Source organism: Aspergillus pseudodeflectus (assembly GCF_044049435.1).
Source record: "Aspergillus pseudodeflectus strain CBS 756.74 chromosome Unknown BJX68scaffold_72, whole genome shotgun sequence".
Classification (NCBI taxonomy): domain Eukaryota; kingdom Fungi; phylum Ascomycota; class Eurotiomycetes; order Eurotiales; family Aspergillaceae; genus Aspergillus; species Aspergillus pseudodeflectus.
In genome coordinates, this window is record NW_027263848.1 from 65,496 (window position 1) to 92,452 (window position 26,957).

The following is a 26,957-nucleotide window of genomic DNA, read 5'->3' on the forward strand; positions in this document are numbered from 1 at the left end:
GAATCCAACGCTTCGGACTCCGTAAGACGCATCAATGCATACAAGACCCTGTCTCTATGGCTAGGTTGTATAATCACAGCACCTGTGACGTAAGACACTGCATTAATGTGGCTTATGTTTTCTGTATGCGGAGAGACGTTGCGCTGGTGACGGTGGCGGCGACGCATCTCGTCAAGAAATCTATGTCTCCCAATGCACAGATTGCAAGACAGGCATATCGCAGTCGCCAGATATGGTTGGATGCATGGAAGCGATAACACCCTTCAATCAAATTCGAGGCGTACTCAAAGCTCCAATCTGATCCTCCGCACATTCCAAGCTCGCCAGGAAATATTCCACAGTGGCTTTCCAGCATATTCGCCAGTGTGCTTGAAATACGTCAATAAAGCATGCTCAGATGGAAGTTGTGCCTCCATGCCTGTAGCAGCTTCCCCATGCGCAGCAAGACAAGCTTATTCACGTGCCGCTCCGTCAGATCCGGGAAGTGCTCCGGGTCGGTCCGACCAACAGACATGTCCGTTTTGATTCGAGTGCAGTCGCCTTCTTTGTTCTCTCAAGGTCGATGAACAGTATGTAGCGACGAGTCCTCGCTGTAATGTTGGGCTCTGCCTTATCTCCGAGAAGGCGTGATCCGATGGTGAGGCTACGTTGTGCATTTGTAAGCAGGGCGGCCGCTGCTGAAGACGCAAGATGTTTGCCGGTTTGACATTCTTGCAAGGCGAGTCCGCCAGTTATTGGTAATTGCGTAGTCTCCATCGTGAATGGAGTCATCGCGAGTGTTCCCCTGATGTCCAGGATATCGTCTTCAATCATGATGAGGCACATTAAGGCCCCACAAGCCGCGCGGGAGGATCCACATCCAGATCGAGATGGGGCCAGCGCGCGGCTCACGGGTCTCGACTCCTGCAATGCTGCATAATATAGGTGAATTCTCTCATCTGTACCAGATTGACGCGACACGAAGCGGGGTCGATGCTAACAGAAGCAAGCAAGCAAAGGCATGGTCGTGGTATAAATATCTGACCATATCCGACAGAACCAGCTCATTCTTCTTCTATCCATCTCACCTCCAGTTCCCAGAGTCCTCATTCATCCATCATTGGCAATGGCATCTCAACCGATCGCACTCATCCTCGGCGCCGGGCCTCGTGTCGGCGCGTCTGTTGCCGCAGCTTTCAAAGGCAAAGGCTACAGCATCGCGACCGCATCTCGGTCCGGAACAGGAACCAAGACTTCGGAGGGATATCTCTCACTTGCCGCAGACTTTGGCAATCCCTCTTCGATCCCAGCGTTATTTGACTCCGTCAAGGCTACCTTCGGCGCAGCACCTAGTGTCGTTGTTTATAACGCCGCGGCGCTCACCCCTCCACCGGACAATGACTCCATCCTCTCCATCCCAGCGGAGAACTTCGTGACGGACCTCAACATCAATACTGTGAGCCCGTATGTTGCGGCCCAGAAAGCTGTAGAGGGATGGGCGACCCTGCCGAGCGATGTGAAGAAGACGTTCATTTACACGGGCAACTCGCTGAATGTCAATGTCTTGCCTGTGCCGCTGTACTTGGACCTCGGGGTTGGAAAGCGCGCGAGTACATATTGGATTGCAGCCGCAGATGAAACATATGCGGCCAAGGGATACAGGTGTGTATTTTCGCAGAGCATGGTGTGGCTTCAAGCTAACGATGGGTGTGCAGATTCCATTACGCGGATGAACGCGGTCCAGGCGGAGTGAAGGGGAAGGGACCGAATCTTGATGGGCCTGCTCATGGGGAGTTCTATGCGCAGCTGGCCAGCCATGAAGGAAATATCCCGTGGCATGCGCCGTTTGTCGCAGGCGAAGGCTATGGCAAGTTCAATTGAACGGTCTGAGCTGGGACTAAGTAATCGCGGCATGGTAGTGGAAGAGCCGTTATCAAACGAGCAGGATCAGCTCCCCTGGACTGCTGAACAGTGTACCTAGATCAAAGTTGATACTGTTTTCCGCATCTCTATTGCGCCATATATTCTCCATCAATTCAAGCGCTTTGCGCGCAGTGCCAAACACGCTTAACGGCTGTAGATCGTGCACTAGCTTTCGAAAACGCCATTCATCGTGAGGTTGCGCGAGAAACCCGGCTATGCAAAAGGGCCAAACAATGGCACGCAGAAGCCCTGGTGGTTCTACTCCGTTGGTCAGGATATCGAGTATCTTGGTGACATGGTAGGCGACTTCCGCACTGCGAGGCTGCCAGCCTGATACCACGACAAATAGATAAAGCAGTGCAGCATGCGCCCAGACAGGAATGGCAAGGGTCTTCTGACACAGAGATACTGGTCCTTGGCCACTATTTCCCAGAAAGATACTCAATAGAACGCCAACACCTCGAGTCGACTTCACCGGTTCAATGTCCAGACGCGCAAGGCCAGTCTCCAGTAAGGACTTTATGGGCGAGGCACGGCGAACCAGCTCCATCATATCGAGGCTTCCGGCCCTCTTACAGCGTTGCTTCCATGCATCAAGTCGAGCTATCTCGCTTATTCCCAGTAAAATCCAATTTCGGCAACCCACCACGGCCTCAGCATTAATAGGGCTGCCAGCGTCGTCGAGTAAATGGCGGTGGTATTCGTAGAGCTTTGGTTCCTCTTGCGAGACAGTGCTTGTAATAATATCATCCAAAATCACAAGCGTAGACGCAAACGAGAAAGCGGCCTGCTCAGCGCTGGGAACCTGAAAGTTGTCGGTCGGTAAGATCCTTGTTGATGGTCCCAGATGCCGGAGGACAATATCATAGGCTGGGCGTGGTCCAACGGCCTTCACACCACCAACATCCTCCATTAGTCGCTTGAATAAAGCTACTGCAGCGTTTAGGTGGGGCTGGCAATTCTGAAAACTCATTATGGCAACCTCAAACCGCTGCAGCTGCAGAATGCTGACAAGGGTTCGGGCCGCATCATGCAGTTGTTCATTTATATCCGAGTCGCCAATACTTTGGATTGACTGCCGCAGCATCGCAAATGCATCTCTTGTTCTGGCACCCACAAGTGCGTCAAGGCTAGCGCAATCACTTGAGCCGTGAATGACAGAAAAGAAATAAGAGCTCTGGCAGAGAGTGGCCTGGCGCATAACTGGGCTGTTGAGCATCAATTCCATGATCCATGCTTTGCCACCTTGAAGAGCGGGTGGGCGGTAGAAAGGGAACAAAAAAGGTAGTAGATGCTCGAGATAGAATGAGAAGAGGATGTAATCAGATTGACTCAAGGTTGTGCCGTTAACGCTGTGATTCCCAGTTTCTAGCCAACAATTGGGTATGGCTACCTGCGCTCGAGCAGCCTCGCCGTTCGTCGAAGAGGCCGCCGCCGCATTCGTCCAAGGTGGCTGATCACTAGGCAGTTGCTCGGATAACTCAACGGGCCCCGCTGTGATCGTGGTGTCAGTGTCAGGAACTGAGCCAAAGGCATGGATCACCCTCTTCCAGCGGCGGCGGTCGGCGCTTTCCTTCACCTCGGCCTTGATCTGGTCGGCCATCTCCTTCTGTCTCACACCGCCATCCATCCATTCCGGCTTCTCATGGCTGTAATGGCAGGTGATATAAAGAGTATCGCAAGTTCCACAAACAGGGCGTCTCTCATCACATTTCTTACGTCTGAGTCGACATGTCCAGCAACCATCGAAACTCCTAATTGCGCTTCTTTCTGGGCTGCAGAGTGGGGCCATATTCATTCTCGGACACCGGAAGACTTGGAAGGTTGAAGTAGGGCACTTAGTACATTCGGAGAAGTCTTGGGGATCGTTCAATCCCGAGTCGCTTTGTCGCCAAGACAGATGGTCGAATGTTCCGTTACTGGTTAAGATGAAGAGAAGAACGACCGGCTGACAAATGCAGTCTTGGAGAAGTACATCCGCAATGCTCACGTGATAATACCGGAGTCACATCCCATACCTATTGGAAGCAGCTGGGATGGATTGGAAGAGTCAGGAGACGACATCGACATGAGGTCATCAAGAAGCTTCTGCGCCGTCCAGAATGTCTGCATACCGGTTCAGCGACCGCCCGATTAAGTTGACGAGCTCATAGATATAATCAGCCGTGAATAACCTTGCCCAAAGTCGCGTCACAGCTGCACTCAATCGAGTATTATTCGCCAGAAGCCATGGCCGTGATACTCCGTGGTGCACCTCCATAACCATCTCCAGCACAAATTCGAGAAGCTTTGTCTCTTGCTCCGTCAACTTCGGCTGGGGATTCGGGACGGTAGCGATCTCCAGCCATTTAGCCAATAACACGGCACATTCGAAGGAGCAAAGAGCGTATTGGTTGGACCATGAGACGACCAGTGTGCGAGCGACATAATTGATGCCGAGCTTTATTGGTGTGCTAAGTGCGTGGGCGCAATGTAGGGCGGCACGCGTCAACCGGTCACCTCGCTGTACTGAGAGGTTTTCTCGAAGAGATCGTGCAATTTCGTCTGGATCCCAGGTCTGCAGGCGTCGTGCGGAACTAAAATCCGCATTCAGGCGAATGTACGCGAGGCGGAGAAGGGCTGTGGATGTAAATGATATGGGACCGTTAGGGTTGAAGGGATCTATCGAGGACTCTTGATTGCGCTCCCAGCACTGGCACCAGTTTTCCAAGGCTTGTTCCAACGCTGAAATTTGCGCAGGGGATAGCGAGCTGCTGTTAGACAACGGAACCCGGCACGCCTTTTGAATGAGCCAGATTTTCTGAATGATGGCGTAAATCAGAATGTAGCCGCCAAGAGAAGTAAAGCTTTCGCATTCTCCCGTACCCGGAGTTCGAGTAAACAAGGAGTTCAGAGCAACTTGCATTCGAGGACTTGCACGACCGTGTTCCCGTATCTCCAGCCATTGGCTGGCACTGGTGGCTGTCCATTCCTTCTCAGTGCACGGCAGATCGAGCGTGATCTCCTCTGTCAGAATCATGGGCGGTAGGTCAAATACAATTGTGTGGATACCATAGAAACAGAACACGATCAATTTTGTTCGTTTCGCACTTTCATTCCGAATCCAGCTCTCCCATGTTCCGTCCTGACGCGGCAGCTCATTCAACCCGTCTTTCCTAAGCAAAGTCTCCATAAGGCTGCGCATGTAAAGGGCTTCGTGGTGAGGCGGATAATACTCGAACCATGAGGAGACCGATATTAGCATTAGCAGAGATTGGACAGTCTCAAGAATATCCTGGCTTTGGTTGACTGATGAGGCGCTATTGGGATGATAGTGGTTGCCATTCCACTGAAGGTCTCGTCGAATATGCTCCAAAGTGACGGCTTTGGCGACTCGAAAAATGCTCATACTCGTATCATGCTCTCTGCAGTACTGGGCTCCCAGAGCTGCCATGGAGAGTATCAGGTGGGGCGGGCATGACTCTGTGTCAAACGTAGGCATATGTAGGAAAGGGTAATGGTCATGGTATCCAGAGACGTACCCCGTCAGACACCGAGAAAGCGCGTGTCGAGAAGGAATCGTTAGATCCGGAACCACGTTGGTATAGCGCTGGAGTTCATTGACAATTCGGTCGCGACATTGCGTGGTAACCGCGATGGGAGCCTTGGGCGGACGGTTCCTGTACGGAGGATGTGATTCTTCAGGTTGCAATGATGGTAGCTGTGTTCCATGGCGTGGAAGCACAGAGCCACGAGGTGTTACTGTCCCGTCATGGCCGATTGTCGAAGGATACTCCGACCCCGAGTCGAACTGGAGTGGAGGAAAGAGCGGTAGTGGCTGGTATGTTGGCGAGTATGGATGACTCGGTAGGGGAATGCTGTCTAGGAAAGACGTAAAGTCATCCCCTTCGTAGGCGAAAGGCTCACTAAACGGGACCGGCTCGGCCTCTGATGTAGATGGGAATGACTCGTGCGCCGGGGACAAAATGTTTCGGTCGCCTCCACTGACGGAAGAGAATGGATGATCTGCGACAGCGGAGGCTAACACGTTGAGGCCATCAAACACCTCTTGAGGGGGTGCTGGTGGAATTGACTCTGGGGTTGGCGCCACTGGAGATGAACTATGGGCGAGACGCTCATGGCGCACCAGCAAATCCCTGAAGGAAATTTGGTTAGCAAAGGGCAGTCGAAAAAAAAGTCGAGGGACACACTTTCGCGTAAAGGACTTTGGGCATTTGTCGCAACCGAAGGGTTTCTCTTTGGTATCTAATTTCAGATTAGCAAAACGATCAAATTGAATTTGCAGGATCTGATGTAATTGGATGAATACGTGATCGTTCATGGCGCTGGAGATGTTCCAGACGCGCAAATGGACGCGAACACCGCGCGCATTCGTATGTGCGCGTTGCTTTTCTGACCATTCCGACCGATGACTCTACCGCAACACCTATAGCTGCATGATCCAAAACGCTTGCATTATGCAGGTGATATCCTAGTAAGAATCTGGATGGCAAGCGACAAGAGTAGGTGAGGTTGGACAAGCGCAAGCGACAGGTTCGGGAAGAAAGCCGTCGGATGCGGGGTATTTCCGAGCTTGGACGGCTTTGCCCAATTGCACACGAGGCGTCAAGTAAGGGTTATAAAGATTATCCTACAAGTTGGGAGTATTATGGTCTATTATCACTTGGTCATTATGTGGTGAAAACAGTATGTATAACTAACTTGATCTTATGTGGGCGTCACCTCGGAATAGGCACAGGAATTAGGTAGAGGAATATATATAATCGGAGGCGCACCACAATGAAACTGCAACGATGTTTCGCTAATCTTACTTGTTACTGAGACTAATTCTTCAAAATGACACCATTGTACCTCCCGCCTGATTGATACTGTCGAATACGATAGGGGTGCAGACGTTACAATGTATCTACAAGATTACAGTGTACGTTCTTGCTGCGAGTTGTTTTGATAGGACAGCGACAATGAGGCTGTCTCTAACCCATGAGCTGCCCTACTGAGCACAACCTTTTCTCAGAGACCATGAGGTCGCAGAGTAGCTGCAGGCGTGACGAAATCAATTGATCCCAGAAGATGGGCGCCGGTGCTTACCCCCGCATTCAAGATACTGTAGGATTAGGCAATGACCAGTCAGGTTGGAGATCAACACCTTTAGCGCTTCCTAACTGCTGGACGTACCATGATATTGGTCTTCAGAAGAATGCAAAGCCAATACCCACGTCTTTGCCACATCTGCGAAGAAGATCGACAATTCCATATTCGTTCGCGTGTGAGTTCACGGGCTTGTCGGTTTCTACGACTGTACTCCGTAGGTCCGACGATCCAGAGCACCTGGGACATATTTCAAGCATCTTCGACGAAGATACTCAGGTGTCAGCGGATCGAGGTCGGAAAGGCTGCATGGTTTGGAAACAGAGTGCAGCCCGTACTCTCAGTTGCTTGAGTGAGGGGGAACGAAGGAGCATGCTCGACAACATATAAGCTCATGGCGGCAAGGACCGTAAGGAAAGGGTATACTCCGAATATAGACATGGATCTTCAAACGGCTGCGCACGCGATAAAACCTGATCTGCCCGCCCGTTCGTAAGAAGCACATGTCGATCGAGAAACGCCGAGGTCGAAGCTTAGGCCAGACCCCTCGAAAAACATATCAGGCGCAGACAGCCTTAACTGGCTGATTGTTATCATTGAATCGAAAATAATTCCTTGATAGTGATTGCTGGCGATGCGCTGCTCGCCTGCTGCATGCAAGGGGCAAGCCACTGTTTGAGTCGGCCCGGGAGATAAGACTTTCTGAGATTTGATGACATTTTGCGTCGTCGGGTTTCAAACGGGAAAGGGTCGCGAGAAATGAAGCAATCCGTCGTCATATTTTGTCAATCACTAGGAAAATCGTGAGTGATGATGATCGGACAGTAACCAAAAACGCGGGTGGAGACTCACCTCAGTACGGAGTATCTATTTACCCCGCCATTTCGACTGAAGTTCCCCAGATTGACATCGAGCCACGCGATTCCACGATTTCAGTTTGAGACTTTCTCCAGATATCCAGTCGCTGCTGAACCTCCTTTCCTTTTTGCCTCAAGTGTTGGGCGAAACAGGGCCCGGGCCAGGATGATCGTGGGTGTGGATAAAGAGAAAGGATTTCGACTGGTTGCCTGGACGCCGCTGGTTGGCTTAGCGCTGGCTTGCGGCCATTCGACTCAGTTCCCCTGAGACGGTCTCTTCGAGTCTCCCTGATCCTCCAAGGAACCTTGGAGGTCCGAGGTTCGTCGATCCTGTCGGCAGCGGGGATTCATATGCTTCGGTCTGTTTTCATGCGAGGGGCAGCAACTCAAGCTTACATTGCCATTAAATCGACTGCTGCGCCGCGCCGCAGTCTGACAATTCGCAGCTTCACAACTCTCCTCTCTTTTTTCAATTCATCTTTTTCAACATCCTGAATTTCTTCTTCACCCTCCTTCCTTGGTATTACTATCATCACACACAATGGCTTATGTCGGTCACACCCCGCCTGGATGGCTTGGAAACCTCTCCGCGGAACAGGAGGCCAAGCTGCAGCAGATGTGGAACATCGTCCTCGTGCTGCTAGACGCCGCTTCCCTGGGCGCACCCGAGCAGCCCACCGAGACCCAGAGCGGCGAAGCCGACAAGGCATCGCTCAAACGATCCGACACGATGGTCTCCGCCAGCGGAAAGGGAGCATTCACGGCACAGCTGTCCCAGATTCTCAAAGAGACTGGCTTGACCGCCGCCGAAATCAAGTCCCTCAAGGACCTCCTGCAGGACATTACTGCCGATGAGCTGCGCGCCGGCCTGCTGAGCACGGCCAAGAACGATAACCCGGATGGTCTGCTTCTGCGATTCCTGCGCGCCCGCAAGTTCGATGTCGGCAAGTCGTTCAACATGATGCTGCGAGCGATGGTCTGGCGGATCAAGCAAGTTCAAGTTGACGAGAAGGTCTTGCTTAACAGTGAGCTGCAGGCTCTCCAGGAGTCAAAGAACAAGCTGAAGCCCCACGATGCCAAAGAAGCCGAGGATTTTCTTGCCCAAGTACGCATGGGCAAGTGCTACCAGCACGGTGAGGATAAGCAGGGCCGCCCTGTCGGTATCGTGCAGGTGAAGCTCCACAAGCCCTCCGCTCAGAGCACCGAGGTCATCAACCGATACATTCTTCACATTATCGAGTCTACTCGCCTACTGCTCAGGCCTCCGGTCGACACAGTGGTAGGTCCGATTCATGCCCGTAATATAAGCTCTGCTGACAATCTAGACCATCTTATTCGACATGACTGGCTTTACCCTATCTAACATGGTATGCACCTTTTCCTCAACTACGCAAACAACAACTAACAACACTAGGAATACGCTCCTGTCAAATTCATCGTTGAGTGTTTCCAAGACAACTACCCCGAGTCCCTCGGAAACATGATCATCCACAACGCCCCCTGGGTTTTCTCCGGTTTGTCTGCCCAGCCACCCTGTGTAACGCAAACATACCATCCCAAGAATTTCACTAACCAGTGACAACAGGCATCTGGAAGATTATCAAAGGCTGGATGGACCCCGTGATCGTCGCCAAAGTCCACTTTACATACAACGTCAAAGACCTCAGCAAATTCATCGATATGGAGAAGCTGCCCAAGGCCGTCGGCGGCAAGGAGGACTGGACGTACGAATACAAGGAGCCCGTCGAGGGTGAGAATGCTCTAATGGAAGACACCGCAACGAGGGATGCTCTGCAGGCAGAGCGCCTCAAGATCGGCGAGAAGCTCCTTCAGAAGACCTCGCAATGGATCAAGGCCGGTGGGCAGAAGAATGAGGACGAAGTCAAGGCTCACCAAGCCAAGCGCGATGAGCTTATCGAGGAGCTTCGCGTCAACTACTGGAAGATTGACCCGTATACCCGTGGGCGCAACGTCTTGGATCGCACAAATGTCATCCAGCACGGCGGAAAGATCGATTACTACCCCAGCAGCTCGGTGCCCGTGCAACCACCTGTGTTGGAGCTCAAGTCGTTGGAGATTGAGCACGTTGAGCGGAGTGAGGTCAAGGTGGCAACTTCTTAGGGTGCAATAGAGGCTTTAGATATACATGATGGTTTAAGATGTTATGATTCCCACTGAATTGAGTTTTGTTTGATTGTTCTTGGACTGTTTTCAAGTGATATTCTCTTTTCCATGGGTGCCTTTTTCAAGGATTTTCAAATGTCCTAGATTCGATCCTGACATGGCCGCTCTTTCTTACTTTCATTTCTATTTTATCAGCCCTCACCTGATTCAGGAAGATATTGCTGGGTAACTACCCTGATTCATGCAACTCTATCCCTCGTAAGTTGGTACCTGAGGTATCACGTGTTAATCGAAACGATCGGCAGTTGCTTGCAAGTCCATCTCCAAATCTTCCAAACTCCCACAGCCACTTTCAAGCTTGCGAGTTCTTGAATTATTCTCGAGGTTCGCAGTATCTAAATTTGCCGAAAATATCTTCATTGCTGACAGCGGAGCAGCAACAGGGACGAGGAACAAAAGCCACCGTGCGATGGCATGCCAGAAATGCGACATTTTACTGGAGCAGCTTGTCCTTCTCCATCCGAGATTCCACTCTTAATTTCCAACGACTCCAAAAACCAAGACATCCCGCTGCGCCAAGCAAAACAGAAGCAACGCAGAACCGGCCCACCTCATCATTCGTGGTTCGATACGGCTTAGAACCAGTTAAGCAAGGATCAACGTGGGAAGAGATAACGGTTGGATTGGCCCCTGGTTGGGCGCCCCAATCTCCGCAATTGAGAGCTTGGAAATGCGCAACTAATGCATCCCAATCACAATTCCCGCTGACTGCATGTGTGGTTTTGCCAAGGGCCGACTATCTAAGATAACTTGAGAGCTATCCTTGCTGTCCCCCGAGATCAGCAGAGCATAAATACCACGGCCATGGCGTCCCTGTCACTTCGATTTTTTCAATCGCGCCCTCCTGTGGAAGAAGAAATTGAGCCAGAATGCATGCTCTTTCGCTCCTCGTCGCGGCCGGCATTGCCGTCGCTGCCCCCGCTCCCGGCTGCAAGCCCCAGTACCCCGGGAAAATCACCAACATCCAGGTCGGCCCGCGCCCATTCTGGCTCGTTGACCAGATGGAGGACAGCGCGCTCAAGACCGAGCTCGCCGCCTGCTCCGAGAAGCCCATCCGCCATGCGCCCTTCTTCTCAATCTCTCACCGCGGCGGCCCCGTGCAATTCCCCGAGCACAGTCGCGAAGGGCTCTACATGGGCGCGCGCATGGGCGCCGGTGTCCTCGAATGCGACGTGGCGTTCACGAGCGACCGCCAGCTCGTCTGCCGCCACTCGCAATGCGATCTCCACACGACAACCGACATTCTCCTGAAGCCTGAGCTCGCAGCGAAGTGCACCACACCTTTTACACCTGCGACAGCCGACTCCTCCGCGACAGCCAAGTGCTGCACGTCGGACATCACGCACGAGGAGTTCCTCTCCCTATGCGCGAAGATGGACTCGTCCAACCCCAACGCCACAACCCCCGAGGAATATCAATACGGCGGTCCCAGCTGGCGCACAACCCTCTACGACAACTGCGCGACAACAATCGACCACAAGACCTTCATCAACATCACCAACAGCCTCGGCCTACAATTCACACCTGAGCTCAAGACCCCCGAGGTCGAGATGCCCTTCCAGGGCGAGTACACACAGGAGATGTACGCGCAGCAGCTCATCGACGAGTACAAGGAGGCAGGGATCAACCCCAAGCGCGTGTGGCCGCAGTCCTTCCTCGAGGATGACATCCTCTACTGGATCAAGGCCGAGCCCACCTTCGGAAAGCAGGCCGTCTACCTCGACCCCCGCGTCGATACCCCTGAGGGCTACGAAGTCGCTGTTGCGGCCATGGAAGATCTGTATGAGCAAGGCGTGCGCGTCATGGCGCCGCCGATCTTCGCTCTCTTGAACACCTCTGCTGACGGCGAGATCGTTCCTTCATCGTATGCGACGGCCGCCAAGGAGGCCGGCATGGATATCATCACCTGGTCGCTTGAGCGCTCGGGACCGCTGAAGCAGGCTGCCGCTGCGGGCGAGTACTACATTGCCACGATCGCGGATGTGATCAATGGCGATGGCGACATGTACCGCATCGTCGATGCGCTGGCGCGCAAGGTCGGCGTCAAGGCTATCTTCTCCGACTGGCCTGCGACGGTGACCTACTACGCCAACTGCGTTGGTCTCGCATAGATAACGACCGCATTGTCGCGTAGAAGCGATGGGTATATATAATCGATATATAAAAGCAAGAGGAGTGTATAATAATGAAATAATAGAAGAATAAACTTTCTCGCCACGACATGACATCACGACCTGCGTATATAAACCCCCCGCACCCGCGAAGCTCACCCCAGATTCACTAAAACACCACCAATCAATTAATCAATACCATCTTCACGGAAAGAGAGAATCCACAATGTACGCCCTCGTCCTCAACTCCTTTAAAACAACCCCGGCCGTCCGCCGCATCCTCCCCTGCGCCTTCTACCACCCGGGCAAAAGCCCCCTCATGAGCCCGCAGCAGCAGCAGCAGCAGCAGCCACAGCAGCCGGGGTCGCCACAGGTGCACTCGACTTCCAAGGTCGACGACTTCTACATCAACTCGACGTACCCGGATGACTCGGAGACTCCGCCTACCATGACACAGAAGCGGACCTCCATCCACGCGACGTCGCAGTGGCAGGAGACGAGTTCCACGCAGAGTGAGGCTGATGTATGTCGTTCGTTCCTTTCCTGGCCCTTATACTGGTTTGGAGTGGAGGGTAGCTGTAGGAGAGGAGGTTGAAGAAGAGAGAAGAATAGAAATGCTAACGCGATTCTCTTCTACGATACAGGTAAAAGCAGACCGCGGCGAAGCAAAATCGCTGGACGATATCGTCGAGGCGGAACAGGAGCCGAGGCTCGATGAGATGTGAATTTGTTCCGTCTGGTTATCCTTGCGTCCTTCCTTCGTTCTCATCCAACGGCCTTCTCTACGATATTGTTCGTTTCCTTCTCTCTTGTCCTCTTCCTGCCGATTTCTTTTGATGATACTTGTGACTTTAGGTCTTTCGCTTCGATGGGTTGTATTATTCTCTATATCGGGGGTTACTTTCTGAAAATAAAAGAGGGTTTTGTGTAGTTGTATATGCTGTATGGTGTTCAAGTCGGAGCTTGTACAGCAGCAGTGTAGATATACATGCTTCGTCCTCCTCAAAACAGGACCTTTGTGGCTTAGGCTTTACTGCCGTGGACCTGTATCCTCTCCGACACGTCTCGATGTAGAGTGTGCGCAACACTAATATTTTGCTGTATACACTTTCTACGTGTTGACATCTTCCGACATATACAAGGAATATACTCAAAAAACATACTGAAACAAAGCTCTAGCCACCTAGTGACAAATCTCCAAACAAAATTAAACACAAACTGCCAGGAAAGATAAGCAAGAAAGAACAAAAGATGAAAGTCATATATAAGATCAAGATCAACGTCAAGGACAAGCAAATAACGCAGAGAGACTGCTGCAAACTGGCCCACGGGCCGGCCTTAGCAGGTCTGTTGAGCTGAAGGAAACCTGACATTTTTATCAACTAACCAACAAAAGACTCGCTCTGCCTGATGGCTTCTGCCGAAACAGGAATCCAGTCAACCTGCTGGTTGACAGTGCCATTGGTTAACACCTTTGTCCTGTTTCTGTTGACTATGAATCGATAGCGGATTCCAGGGCGTTTCCTGCTATTTCTCTGTTCCACTGGAACGAGAGCAGAGAAAGGCCCTCTGAGATACACCCCCTCCTCACCAGCGCGTCTCGATATAGTTTCGAATTTGTGAATGTTCGCCTGATGCAACATCGTGTTGTAAGCTATCTTGAGGCCCCTGCCCCATGATCTTTTGCTTTCGGTTTCGACTATAGTGGCGTTCTGGAACAGCCGAGTCCAGGCATCGGCCCCTTCATTGTCCACGGCGGTACATGCTCGCAGCTCCGGTAGCTGGTATATACGAATGAATTCCGTAAAGACTGGTGTCAGCATGGCGGGTGACATCCAATGCCCGGTTTTGCCATCCTGAACCGGTGGGCGGAGGGCTCGACAAATGAACTCAACAACTTCTTCAACAGTATCGTTCTTCTGGGTCGTACTGTGGAATATGGTCGGTTCAGCATCTGCCTCGGGCGCACGAAATTTGCAGACTATGAGATGTGTGGGCGTCGCCTGGAGAAACACCGTTTCATCTTTGAACCTGTGGCCTGTCAACGAGTCAGCAGTAGAACAAGAATTGGAAATCCCAGCAGATACTCACTGACGACACTCCTCGTATGGATAGCCTTCTGGATCAGATCCAAAACAGCTTGCCCTCTGTGATCATATCGGGCAGACACGAATTTCCGGCAAGGCTGGGCTTCGAAATATCCACTTGAACCGGCAAATATCACAATGTTGTTGAGGAGCTCCACGTGGCGCTGTGTCAGTTGCTCCCACTTAGTTGGCGCTCCTCCTTCTTGTCGCGAGTTGAAGTTGAACTTGAGAATCATATGGGGAACCTGCCACTCAAACGCACTAACAGACGGAATATCGCTAATGCTTCCTCCTCGTAACATGGCCTCTGAAAGGAGTTTACTGACCCAATTGTTGTTCAAAGGGTTTATGCTGATGTTGAGAGGCGACATAGGGAAAATATTCGCGAAAGCCTCTACCAGGCCGGCTTTGGTGGCACCACGGTCGAGAAGCCGCCTTGCTGTCAAGGGCGATCCATAAGTCACTGCGTAATGGAAGGCTGTGGCGTTCCGATTATCTTTCACTGTGATGTCTGCACCCCGGTCTAGGAGCAGTTTCACTGGTAGGAACTCCCGACCAGCAGCAGCATGGTGCAAAACTGTGCATCCCTTCTCATCTCTTGCTGTGACATCCGCGTTATTATCAAGCAGGACGGTAATCGCATCCAGCGCTTCATCTGCCGATCCTGCAAGATGAAGCGGAGTCTTGCCTTCGCAGTTCCTAGCTTCAATATCGGCCCCGTTCTTGAGGAGCACCAAGATCACCTCCGATGAACCATTTCGCGCTGCTTCGTGGAGTGCAGTATCACCCTGCGAGGATCTAGCCTTGCTATCCATGCCCTTTGCCAGAAGCATTTGCACTATTCTGGAAGAACCCGCGCGCGCAGCTTCATGCAATGCCGTTCTCTGATTGTGGTCGGCAAGCTCTAGCTGTGTTCCCCGTGCCAAAAGGTCCGTTACGATCTCGATAGCGCCAGCGACAGCAGCTTCGTGTAGTGCGGTCCTTCCATTGGTATCGCGAAGACTTAGGTTTTGCTGGTGCCCCACCAGAGCTTGATAAACCTCCGGGTGGTTATATCCCGCGGCGTAATGCAGGGCAGTCCTGCCACCCTCCTCGACGGTGTTGATGTCGGTCGAGCTGTCCAGCAATTCACGGACATCGGCGCCTACTTCTGCCGCGTAGTGGAGGGGTGTTTTGCCTTTACTGTCCATGGTATCCACTGCAGCGCCTGCCTTCAGAAGCTCCCTGAGAATTTCCGATGTACATCTGTGTTGAACTGCGTAATGAAGAGGCGTTTTGCCCTCGGCATCGGCGTTTCTTGCTGCTCCTTCGTCATGCAGCAGGATATCGCGTAGTGGCCGCACATTGGAGAAGCGAATCGCATAGGACAAGGGAGTCTCTCCGAATATGTCCACTTCGCGCTGGAACACGCCATGCTCTAAAAGACTGTTGGCCCCCCACCCATACATGCCTGCATAATGGAGGGCTGTTCTCTCAAATTTATCGGTAATCTCGATAGTTCCGTCTGATCGGTTCAGTCGCTTTTTGCGTGTTGGCGGTTCAACTAACCCAGTTGTCCCAAATTGAGCTGCATAGAAAAGAGCAGACTTTTTGTTGTTGTCAACGTGGTTGTGCACGAGATCATGCTGGATAAGTGCATTGAGGACCTTGTTGGTAATTTCGACTCCACGCTCATCAGTAAGTGTCCCCTTCACCTTGTGGATGGGCAGCTTTCGATCACTGTCTGCCTTGTAAGGATCTGCGTCGTGGCGGAGAAGTAGTTGGACGAGTCTATCGGCATTCGGGTTGTATTTCATAGTATAGTGCAGGGCAGTGCTCCCCTGGGAGTCTCCAATATTGGTATCGCTCTCATTGTCGAGGAGAAGCTGGATTACGTTGATATTGGCATACCCATCGATTGCGTGGACAAGCGGAGTTTGATAACTGGGATTTTGGAGGTTGAGATCGGCTCCTTCTTTGAGAAGTAAATCGATCATGCTCACGGCATTGGGGCAGAAGACGGCAGTGTGTAGGGCCGTTTCGCCATCCGGGTTGGGATCGTTCACATCAGCGCCATGTCGGATCAGTGAGAGGGCAACCTGCACATTTCCGGCTTGGACTGCTCGATGGAACCGGCTCTGGACATTGTCGCGTTCCTGTGCTTTCCGCCTCTCCGCAAACGAGTCCCGGATGTTGGACTCGTTATAGTCCGGAGTGGTGTCCATCTCAGCACCAGATGGGTCCATAGTATCGATTCGTAGTCTGATGGTGCCGTTGTGTGACAAAGATTGCAACTGTGTATATATACGGAGGTGGGAATGGGCTTCGAGAGTAAGTTTAGAGAGGTCGAGGTCGGGGGCGAAGAGACCTCATAAGTATTAAGTAGAAGAGGGATACGGTCCAAAAAGCGCTTTGCAGTCATCCTTTGACATCTTCTGCGAAAATCCATGTTGCTATAATCGGCATTCTTTGTTGTCGCTAATAAAGAATCGAGACGTCTTTCCCAGTGCCCTTGAACTCGATCGCAGAGCAAAGGATTGCCTCAACCGGGGTCGACCCCATCGCGCCCGACCCAAGGAATCCTGCTGAAATGGAATCCGGTTCCATGATTCTAGAAAACCAGGGGTTCCTTTGTCGAATACCCCATTCGCTGAAACAAAATGGGGAGATGTGCCATCCCCAGAGAAATTGGAAGCTCAACATATTACTGAATCACTGCGGGCAACACTTCCGACATTCTGAATGGTGAGTTATAGACCTCTGGGCGATCCAGGGGTCGCAGTGGTGGTGCAGGAGGGGGAGAAAGCCAAAGCTGAAGCTTCAGCCTGGGAAGTTACGACTGTCTGCCTGCGGCGACAACAATGCAGGTGCCGTAATACGAGTACCGCTCAGACGGCACCTGCAGGAAGCCGACCTCAACTTGCGGGGTAACCTGGGTAATGTTACGTATGGCTCCTGTCTGCTCAATTACCGCCTTATTTAGGCTCGTTTACCGTGACTGAGGTCCTGGCCTCTCAACACCAAGCGTCTGACAATGACTCCTTTGCTCTCCTTTCAGGCGATTGTGGAGCTATTTGTTGTCATAAGCCTGCAATAATTTCTTCTGCTTTTGATCTTGCCATGAGCTCACCCTCATTCGCTCCTTGGTCTCTTCTATTTCTCCGGGTACCTTTCCAAGCTGACAGCCCACCCCACTGCAAGGCTGACGACTATGCCGTCAAGGGACTTCCAGAGGGATCTAGCTCAGGCCTGCCTTCCCGGGGTCTTCTCCCGACTGAGTGATGTCAGAGCTGGAAGTGAGAGCGGGTCTTTCTACTTTACATATGCTACTCCCTCCAAAGCTCATACGATTGACGTTGAAGCAATAGTGATAGGTAAAGTAGCCTCGAGCGAGCGACTTCTAACTTTGGAACTGACTAGTCGCTCTAGATACGTCAGACTACCCCAAGCACCACAATTACTTAGCGTTTGCCACGTCGTCAGATGTTCCCGATGTGGTTCCTATTATCCTTGAATCGTTGCAGTACGATGGGGCATTCCGTGGCCTTAGTATCCATCGCTTCCTGAAAGCTATCTCTGAGAGTCTGGATGAGGCAACGTTGGCCGAAGACAGCCAATGGCATTCTCCACAGGAGGAGACTGATGAAGATGAACCATTCGATGAGATGGACTGGGAAGAGACTGGCCTCAAAGAATTTACCTCAGCCAATGTTACCATCAACGCCCGCACCAGCATCCGCGACGATCTCCGCAAAGCCCGAGAGGCCGGCTTTCGTGTCGGTCACCTCGGGGATGTAGACGGGTGTATCATCTTGTCCGCCTCTTACCGCATCTCGAAACTTGGAATATCTCATGAGGCCATGGAGGCCTGGCGTGTTCGCCCTTCCGAATATCTTGTGCTTCTAATTCGCTACCCGTCCGGGTACCGCCCATTGCCTGATATTATTCGCACTGGCCACTCGAGCGGCTCCAGTCTTATCCAACTATATGCCGGTCTCTGTGAGAGCTACAAACCCAGCCTTGCATCTGCGCAACACATATTCCTGTCCGGGGAAGGAGTAAGACTAGCGGACCAAAATGCACCTACCAGCGTACATGGTATGGAGCCGGTCTTGAAATCTCTTTTCATCGGCAAGTCGCTGCAGTCCCTGCTGAATGATCGCTTTGTCAACCTGGTCAAACATCGCCTCGAACACGGTCTCTCATGGCCAGGGGCCGAGTTATACTTGAATGACGGCCAGGGGAGGCTTACCAACGCCGAGCGTACACAGAACCCAGAGTATCACAAGCCCGATAGTTGGCGTACGTCGCCGCCGGCCGTCGTTTCACAGGATCACTTGGCTGAGACCAAAAGCCACTCGGAGATGTCACTGCTCCTGATTGCCATGCAATTTACACTCCGCCGCTTTGTCAAGTGTACTGAATTCTGTCTCAACTGCTACTGCAAGATTGATGCCGACTTTGAGGCCCTGAAACCCTACGTGTGCACAAAAAAGCTGTGTCTGTTTCAGTACATCAATCTGGGCATGGGACCCAGCCTGGAATGGGAAATCTCATCACAGCCGTATGTGGTCGACCTCCTCATCAGCTTTGCTTATGCTAGGGCTCAGGCGTATAAGCTTGAAGACTTCCCCACTGGTCTCATGATCCAAGTCCCTAATGCCGCAGCGAGGAATCAAGCAGAGCCTTGCGTTGAGATTCAAAAAGGGCAGTTGAAATCGATTCACGGCAAGCCATGTCTTCGGCTGCAGAATAGACCTAGGATCGTTCATGGCGATTGGGTTGTCCTGCTCACAACGATTGATAGACCGGGCATGAACACCGTCCCCCGGAAACTACACGCGCGAGTAGAGGATACGTCCAGCTGGCCCGAAATCATCCTCTCAGATTTGCTCCTCAACGGTGAACCGCTCCCATTGAGTGAGGTGCTCACTGTTCCTGGTAAAGATAAAGTCTCCTTTGTGCTCTACGACACGGACTTTGAGTCGCTTTCCAATCAAGACAAAGCCGAAGCGCTAAACGCGCTCCTAAACACGCTGCCTACGGTTCCAGCCATGAAGGATTTCATTGAGCAGGGCCACGCTGGCCATCTCAGACCCCTGGCCGAATGGAAGCATCGAATACTCCCAGGGGCCTTACAGGTGCTTCAATGGATTGTTGGGTCGAACCGATCAGTAATTATGTATGATGACAACCCGCAGCACCAGGTGTCAGGAATGGATGGCTATCTCCAGTTTCGGTTTGCACAGGGAGCGCCTGACAAGGAACAACTGTTTGTGTCGGCTGTGAGCAAAGCCGCGGCTCGACTAAATCTCACGTATCCGACGCTCTTCGCCTGGCACGGGAGCGGACTAGCTAACTGGCACAGTATCGTTAGGGAGGGCCTTCACTACAAGTACATCGCGCATGGCCGCAGTTACGGCAACGGTATCTACATGTCCCAGGATTTCAATACCTCATTAAGTTACACTGGTGTATACAGGACTCACGGCGTCGATACGACCAGCGTCTGGCAGCAGAGCCAGCTGAAATGCCAATTTGCGATCTCATTGAATGAAGTCGTCAACGCACCGGCAGAGTTCGTCTGCCACAACCCATGTCTAGTGGTACAAGATGTAGAGTGGGTCCAGCCACGGTATTTATTTGTCAAGTGTCCTGGGGAGAAGCTGAACCGGCCAAAGTCCCAGCCCTTGTTGAATATTTATGCTCAGGACCCCAAACGCCCAGTGACAGGCCCATCGCACCCTAATGCTATTCAGATTCCCATATCTGCCATAAACAGCCACCGAGCTGCCAAATTGGCTAGTCAACAGCTGCCGGCGAAGGTAAAGGCCAAGAACAAGTCGCCGAACAGCAAGAAAAGAGCCACTGGCACTGTTGACACTAACCCTATCATCATCTACGATACCGATGACGACGACGCGCACAGTATCGCAACACTCGCAGAGGATCGGGACCTCTTGCTCGCCGACGACGAAGAGACCACCGCCCCTACTGATGGAAAGTGGCCCGATACCAAGATGAAATTCGAGCCAGGCTCACTAGACCCAACCACGATCCAGCTCCTTGGTGAGCCAGCATACGCAACCTCTAGATCAACCCGCAGTCTTCAGAGGGAACTTAACGCCGCACGAAAAGCACAAAACGAGCGCCCGCTTCACGAGCTAGGCTGGTATATCCACAGCGACATAATCCAGAACATGTACCAATGGATTGTGGAGCTACACAGCTTCGACAAGCGTCTTCCCCTGACACAAGACCTCATGAAGGCCGGCTACTCCAGCGTCGTTATGGAAATCCGGTTCCCATCGGATTACCCTCTCTCCCCGCCATTCCTCCGGGTCATCCGGCCTCGCTTCCTACGGTACAGCGAAGGTGGTGGAGGCCATGTCACCGCAGGCGGCGCAATGTGCATGGAGCTCCTCACGAACTCGGGCTGGCTGGCCACCTCGTCGATTGAAAGTATCCTCGTGCAGGTCTGGATGGCGATCACCAATGAAGAGCCTCGGCCCGCGCGGCTGGATAGGAGGTGCATGGGCAGCGAATATGGTGTCTTTGAGGCGATTTCGGAGTATAAGCGCGTGTGCAATGCTCACGGATGGGAGATCCCGAAAGATATCGATCAGATTCATTGGAAGTGATGGAATCTGCACCCTTCCTAGACGGATGACACCGTAGTTAGATGGGAATCTCTACTCATCTTCGGATTAGTTGCTCGCATAATTACAGATTGATCCTAACGAATTTACTGTGTACACCAGCAAAATTGAGCCCTCCACACACTTTTACAGACAATATAACTCGCAAACCCAGCCCCATCTCTATAGTCGCGCCTCCCCCTCCCTCTCCCTCTTCCTCTTCGGTCTCTCCCCCAGAAACCTCACATGCCCATAACCCCTCCACCCAACATTATGCAACGCCAACACAACCCTCTTCCTCCCAAAATCCCTCGTATGATGATACGCATCATGGTCCTCAATACTCGCCCAACCGACATAAACAACATAACACCCATCGTGCCCATCAACAGGCTCAACAACCCACCCACCCGTGCACCCCAGACACCCCTTGACAGTTGGGACAATTGTCGTCCATAGTGCCCAGACTCTTTCCCAGCCGCTCCGCGATGTTGTCAGGTAGATTGCTGATCCGGTCACGGGGGTATCAGGCGAGGTTGTGCGGGGGTTGTGTGTGAAGTGAGAGAGTAGGGCGTGAATGATTGTGGGGTGGGAATTGGTCTCGTGGTATAGTGGTTCAAGGAGGGTTGTGAGTGTTTTCCAGTGCGGGGAGGAGAGGAAGGTGTAGTGGTGGTTTAGATGGTCTCGAGCTGTCCCCAAAGCACCTCGTTAACAATCAATCCTCCAAATTCAAAGCTCAACCCCCCGAACCTAAAGTATCAATCTCACTCACCAACATGAACCTCCACTTTCCCCGGCTCCTCAACATGCCTTCCCCAACTCAACTTCCGGAACCCAGTCGAGCTCTCGAGGATATCCAGCGCGCGACTCCAGAGCTCTCCATCTGGTGAATTCGGATCATCGATCGTCGTCGATTCTTTGAAAGTGTATGTGATGACTTGCGTTGGAACTGCGGATGTGGGGGTGTCGAGCGGTGGGGAGGGGATTTCGTTTGCGGGGTAAAGATGGGATGGGGGTTTCTTGTCGGTGGAGGGCCTTGTGGATATATTCGTTGGGACGTGCATTGTAAGTTTGGCTGGTTTGTGTTGCTTTGCGATATTCAGTACACCGGAGATGGGAGTACGCGTGGTCGACGGAGTGGTCGGTGGAATGTCGCCGGAAGAGGATCAAAATCTGGGGTAGGTGAGAAAGAAGACATGGCGTCAGAGCAGGAGTTTGGTGGCTTTAGTTCTCCGCAGGATTTCTGGGGAGGGGTTGGAGGAAACTTGTGCAGGTGGTTGGATGGCCGAGGAGCCGTCTGCCGAGGAGGGGAAGATGGATGACAGGGAGGGGTTGATCGTGTCAAAGTTCGAGATAAAACTAAAAGGGAAAAAACTCTATTGATTGAGGTAAGTGAATAAATCTCTACTGACTCAAGAGCAAGATAAGTACACTAAACTACTACAACACAGCGTAACAAGGAGACTACATCTTAGGGTTAAATCGACGCTTGAAGCCACCAAAGCCAGGAGCGCTATTCGGCTTGATTGCATTCTCATATGCCCAGTCCGTTAGTCCAATGGGATAGCTATCGAGTACGCGGTTAGTTGCTCTTCTGTCAAAAAATTCTGAAATGAATTCGTCTTACCAACTCTCCACCAAAATCGCCATCGTGTCGTCCGGCACACGCTCCGGACGGAGAACCTTCTTCATCGCATTCTCAGTCTCATGAGCCGACAGACCATGCGGGCTCAGGACATTGTGAAGCCCGCTCATGCCGTACATCGGCGGGGGAACGCGCGACAGATCGAATCCGCCGCTTATCACAGAGGAGAATTCGGACATGGTGTTGCGGTGGAAGTATGGAATTTGGAACGTATCTTCCATGACCATCCAACGGGGTCCGAGGACGAGGAAGTCGACTGCGGCGTGGTCGGGCTTGTCGGAGGGGCAAGATAGAACGACGTAGATTGAGGGGTCCTGGGTTTGTTAGAACTTGTCGTGGTGTTAAGGTGGTATGGTGCTTACCTGGTGGTCGTAGAGCGTTGAGCCCATGGGCATAAATTTTCCTGCAAGGTTGGGTTAGCACAGGGCCCTTCCAGCTGCATTTGGTACTTACCGAGATCGTATTTGAAGGGATAGTAAGTGCCATGCCACGCAACAGCGTTAAATGCACTCCCCTGCATCTCTGTCTTATGGACCTGACCACCAAACTTGGCAATGACTTCCGTGACCTCTTCGGTATCAACGTATTTAGCCTTCGAGATCTCAAAATCACGGACATTTGCCAACCCCAAAGACCCAATCGGCCCCAGCTCAGGAACATCATAATGTCCCGAGTATGCCTCGATAACGTGTCCACGAGACGGTCCATGAGGCAGCGCAACACGGAACCTGATCCCCCTAGGAACGACACAAATCTCCCTCGGCCTAACCCGCATATCGCCCATCTCAGTCTGAATATCCAACACTCCGATCTGCGGGACGAGAAGCATGTCCCCATCAGCAGAGTAAAATGCCTGCTTCTGATCCATGCTAACACCGCAGGTGAAGAAGTAATACGCGACGCCGTTCTTAATCGTGGGATCCCCCGCTCCACCAATCATCTGTAGTCCATCGAGGAAGGTCTTATCTTCCTGGACTTCGGTAGGAGGCCAGATTAGCTGATCGGGGACAAAGTTGAGCTCAAAGTGTGGACGGTGGTTAAGCGGGTGCTCGGGGACTTTGCTCCATCCGGACTGGGCGGTTGATGGAAGGATTCTGTAGAGAAATGTCTGCTTGTTCACTGCGCGTTTCGCAGTGAAGGATGTTCCGCTGATGCGTTCGGGGTAGAGGCCCAGCGCGTGACGTTGCGGGAGACTTTGAGGCCTGGGGAGGGCATCCTTCACGGCTTCTGATCTGTTCGGTTGTCAGAAAGTGTTATTTTTGTTGGATCAGGGGAGGGGAAAATACTCATGGTATGAATTCAGACAGGCGTGATATTCGAACGGATCCTCAACGTCGAATTTGGATGCGGGCATTCTGAAATAGCTCAGTCAGTGCCTTCAGAACAAACAATAAATGAGCTTAGAGACAAACTTGTTAGAAGTAAAGAAGCTCAAGTCAACTGGATATACGTTTTCGCAGGCTCAAAAAAGCCGAGGGGCCGCTGACGAGGAACACTCGAGTCAGGCCCCATTCTTATAGCGAGAAAGCAACGGTTCGCTCAAGATCAAGCCTCCAATTCCGACCACGATAGCTTCGGAAATGAACCGCTCAGCTTCCTTCCCCGCATGATTTGCGCTTGCGGCAACGGCTTGTCTGGGCGGAATGGATGTGAGAGGATGAATGTGAGGGAGCTTGGAGCCGAGGAGTAGCGGGCTAGCGGGCACCAATGATGACAACAGAGATACACTCAGAATCCTTTGCTTGTGCCGAATTATAGCTCGACTAGCGAAGGGACTAAGAGGGTTAGTGTGAATTTTCTGGAAACAAGGCTGCTCAACCTCGGAGTCTTTCAGAATAGATAGTGAGCTTAGCGGAAAGAAAAAGTACTACGCAATAATAGGTTGTCTGAAAGACGTCCAGTTCATATCTACTGCTCAGCGGCTAGTAGAGGTACGGTATGGTACATATGGTACAAAACAACTATCTAGAGATCGCGATAGGTACAACTCGTCCAAGACTTCTATGCAACATCTCACCACGTGCCCAAAAGCTCAGTCATGTCCCTCCCATCGACCGAAATCAACAACCTCAACAATCACAAAAGCGATCCAGCACCATCACGCTGACAGCGAACCGAGTTACTTTCCACCAAGACACTTGCCTGTCTTGCCGGCCGAGGCGTGGCAGAAGTGGCGAGGGCAGCAGTGCTTACCCTTGCCGCACTTCTTAGAGCACTTGTCCTTGGGCTTAGGCTTTCCACCGTTGAAGATGTCAGTGATGTCGGCGTAGTAGTAGAAGTCCTCCTATTTCGAGAAGTGTTGCATTAGTATTGACTCGAATGACAAATGAAACGAAGAGAAAGATCAAGTGATGTGTGGAAGGGGTACTCACATCCTCAGCAATGAGGTCCTCTTCAATCAGGCTAGGCTGAACAAGTTCGCGCTGGATGCCAGCTTCATCGGTAATGACAGCAATAGAGGCGGCCACTGTGGTGAAACCTTCACGAGACGCAAGACCTATGTAGCACAGGATATCAGATATGGCTTCGAGCAGGGCGACACTAAATGCGTGGCACTTACCGACAGCACGCTTCCCAGTAGCGGCATCTCCAACGGCAGCAAGGAGAGCCAGAGAGAGAAGGGTGGAAAAGACGTGCATCTTGACTGCTGTCAGAAGAATTGTTTGTAGCGGATTCGAGATAGCTAGAAGCCGAAGGTAGCAAGTATGCAGGAGAGGTAGAAGAGAGAGGAGGGGTTTGGTGAGAGGAAGGAGAGGAAGAAAGAAGAAGAAAACAAGTGTGCGAGGTCAGTTGATTAATAGACAAGCGAAGTGGAAAAGATCACGCCTTGTCCAAAAACCTATGCATGCAAATATACTGGTTGTAGTCAAGGTGCTGGTGAATGAAGTCACACAGCTAGCCAGTCAACGTACGAAACACAGACATGTCTGCCTCGAGGTCTCCACTCCCAAAGTTTGCGCAGGTAGATATCTACCTGCAGCAGGATATTACCAGGTGATCTTGGGGAGTAAAGCCGACATTATGACTAAGACAGTGATTGGCTAAAAGCTTTGTGTTACTGCTAAATCATGCAGCAGGGCACTGGCTAACAAAGAATTGATAGCAGATCACCCCCTCCAGACAGGTGCCAAGCGAGCTCAGAAGCGAGTAGAGATGACAGTGCCAGAAGAGGGGCAACGCCTGGGGTCAATGGGTGAGATCATAGTGGAAAGGCATGCAGCTTCCAACCTCTCCGGCGAAAACAGGGGCGAGCCAGCTGCGAAATCACCAAGAGGGGGCCAACCGACAAGCACTCGCCAGAGTAGAGAGATATGGTATTGGTCAGACACGGCATCAACATAGACTGGTTGGACGCTTTAGAAGTGGTTTGACGCCGTACAAGATATAGCTGGAATGCTCGAACTCCCTTATATTCGGGTATTCGTAAAAGCCTTATATGCTTAGATCCTATTCAAACGGTCAAAGACAAACAAAACAAGCCATGCTACCCTGCAAAAACTCATAAATACGCCAGAGAAGCGACTTCACACAGGGATTGTCCCGTGTCTGCCAACCGAGAGCCGGTTGCAATCGCAGGTATCGAGTACCTTCCGCCGCCAAATGCCCAATAATGTACATATAAAACAACAAGCGCGGCGTCCACCAAGAGCGATGGTGGGCACAATCCAGTGAACGAGAAGCTCTTTGGCCGGCGCTCACATATCTAGGATCACGATGAGAAACATTCGTGGGACTCTCTCGGGCGATTTTCCCACCTACCTCCGCGATGAACCTTATGTTTCCAACGCCATATCTTCAAGGTGTTCCGGCTCCCTGCTCAGATGGCCTCGCACGCTCAGCCTTCTGCCGTTCGTACTCTTGCCTGGCACGGGCATACTCCGCACGTCTCTGGTCTTTCCGTTCATATTCGAGAACTTCAGGGCCGTTGTCCGAAGCCCAGAGTTCGAGATAGTCCTCGGCCTGGAAGCCCTTCTCAACACTGACGGTCTTTCCATTTCTTTGTATCTCCTTGAAGTATTTGCTCTTCGTAGGGGGCATAAGTTTCGTCACGAATGGGGTAAGCTGTATTTCAACTCGGATCAGTTCCAATTCAGAAAAAATAATGTCACAAATCGGTAGCGGCTAGTAGCATACCTTGAAATCAGCCAGATTCTCAGGCACGTTGTATGTGCGGACTTTCTTCCAGTCGATAATGTATGATCCGTTCTTTGCGAAATAACCCATCGAACCGGTTCTGTTTCCCTTGTAGTAGCCGCCATTGACCTGTTTCGTTGTCAAGCGCAGGCGCGCCATCATCGGCTGTGTAGGTCTAACCATCTTGAGAAAGCGAGATGGCTAGATAAAGTCTGTGATCCTCCGTTGTCGTCCTCGTTGGCTTGCGGAGGAAGAGGTGGAAAGTCGCAGTTGGCTCGGCGTCGCAGCTCTCCGCCTTTGCCAAGACATTTTTTTTTTCTGCCGCCAACGAT

General features: G+C 51.9%; 11 protein-coding genes across 11 annotated transcripts; 5 read left to right on the top strand and 6 right to left on the bottom strand.

Moving 5' to 3' along the window:
* Positions 1–965: 965 nt before the first annotated feature.
* BJX68DRAFT_197107 (uncharacterized protein) lies at positions 966–1,886 on the top strand. The gene is made up of 2 exons (XM_071037492.1): positions 966–1,641; positions 1,695–1,886. Exons 1-2 carry the CDS (start codon positions 1,106–1,108, stop codon positions 1,858–1,860), a joined length of 702 nt encoding a protein of 233 aa, XP_070893653.1. The 5' UTR covers positions 966–1,105; the 3' UTR covers positions 1,861–1,886.
* BJX68DRAFT_197112 (Zn(II)2Cys6 transcription factor) lies at positions 1,823–3,839 on the bottom strand. Its single transcript, XM_071037493.1, has one exon. The coding sequence runs from the start codon at positions 3,698–3,700 to the stop codon at positions 1,913–1,915; it is 1,788 nt and encodes a 595-aa protein (XP_070893654.1). The 5' UTR covers positions 3,701–3,839; the 3' UTR covers positions 1,823–1,912.
* Positions 3,840–3,979: 140 nt separating this feature from the next.
* Positions 3,980–6,223, bottom strand: BJX68DRAFT_272016 (transcription factor domain-containing protein; the record flags this gene model as incomplete). The annotated part of the gene is made up of 2 exons (XM_071047105.1): positions 3,980–6,038; positions 6,093–6,223. 2 exons carry the CDS (start codon positions 6,221–6,223, stop codon positions 3,980–3,982), a joined length of 2,190 nt encoding a protein of 729 aa, XP_070893655.1.
* A 1,605-nt stretch (positions 6,224–7,828) lies between these two features.
* BJX68DRAFT_197123 (CRAL-TRIO domain-containing protein) lies at positions 7,829–10,204 on the top strand. Its single transcript, XM_071037494.1, has 4 exons — positions 7,829–9,126; positions 9,173–9,214; positions 9,262–9,361; positions 9,433–10,204. Exons 1-4 carry the CDS (start codon positions 8,389–8,391, stop codon positions 9,966–9,968), a joined length of 1,416 nt encoding a protein of 471 aa, XP_070893656.1. The 5' UTR covers positions 7,829–8,388; the 3' UTR covers positions 9,969–10,204.
* A 951-nt stretch (positions 10,205–11,155) lies between these two features.
* Positions 11,156–12,249, top strand: BJX68DRAFT_247505 (PLC-like phosphodiesterase). The gene has a single exon (XM_071041783.1). The coding sequence runs from the start codon at positions 11,165–11,167 to the stop codon at positions 12,140–12,142; it is 978 nt and encodes a 325-aa protein (XP_070893657.1). The 5' UTR covers positions 11,156–11,164; the 3' UTR covers positions 12,143–12,249.
* Positions 12,250–12,368: 119 nt separating this feature from the next.
* BJX68DRAFT_272019 (uncharacterized protein) lies at positions 12,369–12,867 on the top strand (the record flags this gene model as incomplete). Its single annotated transcript, XM_071047106.1, has 2 exons — positions 12,369–12,665; positions 12,787–12,867. The coding sequence occupies 2 exons, from the start codon at positions 12,369–12,371 to the stop codon at positions 12,865–12,867; spliced, it is 378 nt and encodes a 125-aa protein (XP_070893658.1).
* A 3,703-nt stretch (positions 12,868–16,570) lies between these two features.
* BJX68DRAFT_197149 (uncharacterized protein) lies at positions 16,571–17,004 on the bottom strand. The gene has a single exon (XM_071037495.1). It carries the CDS (start codon positions 16,909–16,911, stop codon positions 16,687–16,689), a length of 225 nt encoding a protein of 74 aa, XP_070893659.1. The 5' UTR covers positions 16,912–17,004; the 3' UTR covers positions 16,571–16,686.
* Positions 17,005–17,217: 213 nt separating this feature from the next.
* On the top strand, positions 17,218–20,952 carry BJX68DRAFT_247507 (putative ubiquitin conjugating enzyme). The gene is made up of 2 exons (XM_071041784.1): positions 17,218–17,582; positions 17,638–20,952. The coding sequence occupies exons 1-2, from the start codon at positions 17,420–17,422 to the stop codon at positions 20,847–20,849; spliced, it is 3,375 nt and encodes a 1,124-aa protein (XP_070893660.1). The 5' UTR covers positions 17,218–17,419; the 3' UTR covers positions 20,850–20,952.
* Positions 20,953–21,029: 77 nt separating this feature from the next.
* On the bottom strand, positions 21,030–22,167 carry BJX68DRAFT_279344 (uncharacterized protein; the record flags this gene model as incomplete). The annotated part of the gene is made up of 2 exons (XM_071048714.1): positions 21,619–22,167; positions 21,030–21,535 (listed from the first exon to the last, which is right to left on the bottom strand). The coding sequence occupies exons 1-2, from the start codon at positions 21,908–21,910 to the stop codon at positions 21,030–21,032; spliced, it is 798 nt and encodes a 265-aa protein (XP_070893661.1). The 5' UTR covers positions 21,911–22,167.
* Positions 22,168–22,310: 143 nt separating this feature from the next.
* BJX68DRAFT_279347 (Homogentisate 1,2-dioxygenase) lies at positions 22,311–23,849 on the bottom strand (the record flags this gene model as incomplete). The annotated part of the gene is made up of 5 exons (XM_071048715.1): positions 23,778–23,849; positions 22,945–23,723; positions 22,854–22,894; positions 22,474–22,805; positions 22,311–22,413 (listed from the first exon to the last, which is right to left on the bottom strand). Exons 1-5 carry the CDS (start codon positions 23,843–23,845, stop codon positions 22,311–22,313), a joined length of 1,323 nt encoding a protein of 440 aa, XP_070893662.1. The 5' UTR covers positions 23,846–23,849.
* A 2,279-nt stretch (positions 23,850–26,128) lies between these two features.
* Positions 26,129–26,893, bottom strand: BJX68DRAFT_247513 (mitochondrial 54S ribosomal protein mL41). Its single transcript, XM_071041785.1, has 3 exons — positions 26,626–26,893; positions 26,251–26,553; positions 26,129–26,194 (listed from the first exon to the last, which is right to left on the bottom strand). The coding sequence occupies exons 1-2, from the start codon at positions 26,806–26,808 to the stop codon at positions 26,287–26,289; spliced, it is 450 nt and encodes a 149-aa protein (XP_070893663.1). The 5' UTR covers positions 26,809–26,893; the 3' UTR covers positions 26,129–26,194; positions 26,251–26,286.
* Between the last annotated feature and the right edge of the window lie 64 nt (positions 26,894–26,957).

Excerpts from the sequence above, each read along its gene's own strand:
- BJX68DRAFT_247507 (XM_071041784.1), top strand. The coding sequence starts at position 17,420 with ATGCCGTCAAGGGACTTCCAGAGGGATCTAGCTCAGGCCTGCCTTCCC. Across the intron at positions 17,583-17,637 it reads CGTTGAAGCAATAGTGATAG|ATACGTCAGACTACCCCAAG; the intron begins GTAAAGTAGCCT and ends TAGTCGCTCTAG.
- BJX68DRAFT_247505 (XM_071041783.1), top strand. The coding sequence starts at position 11,165 with ATGGGCGCGCGCATGGGCGCCGGTGTCCTCGAATGCGACGTGGCGTTC.
- BJX68DRAFT_247513 (XM_071041785.1), bottom strand. The coding sequence starts at position 26,808 with ATGGTTAGACCTACACAGCCGATGATGGCGCGCCTGCGCTTGACAACG. Across the intron at positions 26,554-26,625 it reads AGAATCTGGCTGATTTCAAG|CTTACCCCATTCGTGACGAA; the intron begins GTATGCTACTAG and ends GTTGAAATACAG.
- BJX68DRAFT_197123 (XM_071037494.1), top strand. The coding sequence starts at position 8,389 with ATGGCTTATGTCGGTCACACCCCGCCTGGATGGCTTGGAAACCTCTCC. Across the intron at positions 9,215-9,261 it reads GCTTTACCCTATCTAACATG|GAATACGCTCCTGTCAAATT; the intron begins GTATGCACCTTT and ends TAACAACACTAG. Across the intron at positions 9,362-9,432 it reads CGCCCCCTGGGTTTTCTCCG|GCATCTGGAAGATTATCAAA; the intron begins GTTTGTCTGCCC and ends CAGTGACAACAG.
- BJX68DRAFT_197149 (XM_071037495.1), bottom strand. The coding sequence starts at position 16,911 with ATGTTGAGCTTCCAATTTCTCTGGGGATGGCACATCTCCCCATTTTGT.
- BJX68DRAFT_197112 (XM_071037493.1), bottom strand. The coding sequence starts at position 3,700 with ATGAATATGGCCCCACTCTGCAGCCCAGAAAGAAGCGCAATTAGGAGT.
- BJX68DRAFT_197107 (XM_071037492.1), top strand. The coding sequence starts at position 1,106 with ATGGCATCTCAACCGATCGCACTCATCCTCGGCGCCGGGCCTCGTGTC. Across the intron at positions 1,642-1,694 it reads TATGCGGCCAAGGGATACAG|ATTCCATTACGCGGATGAAC; the intron begins GTGTGTATTTTC and ends ATGGGTGTGCAG.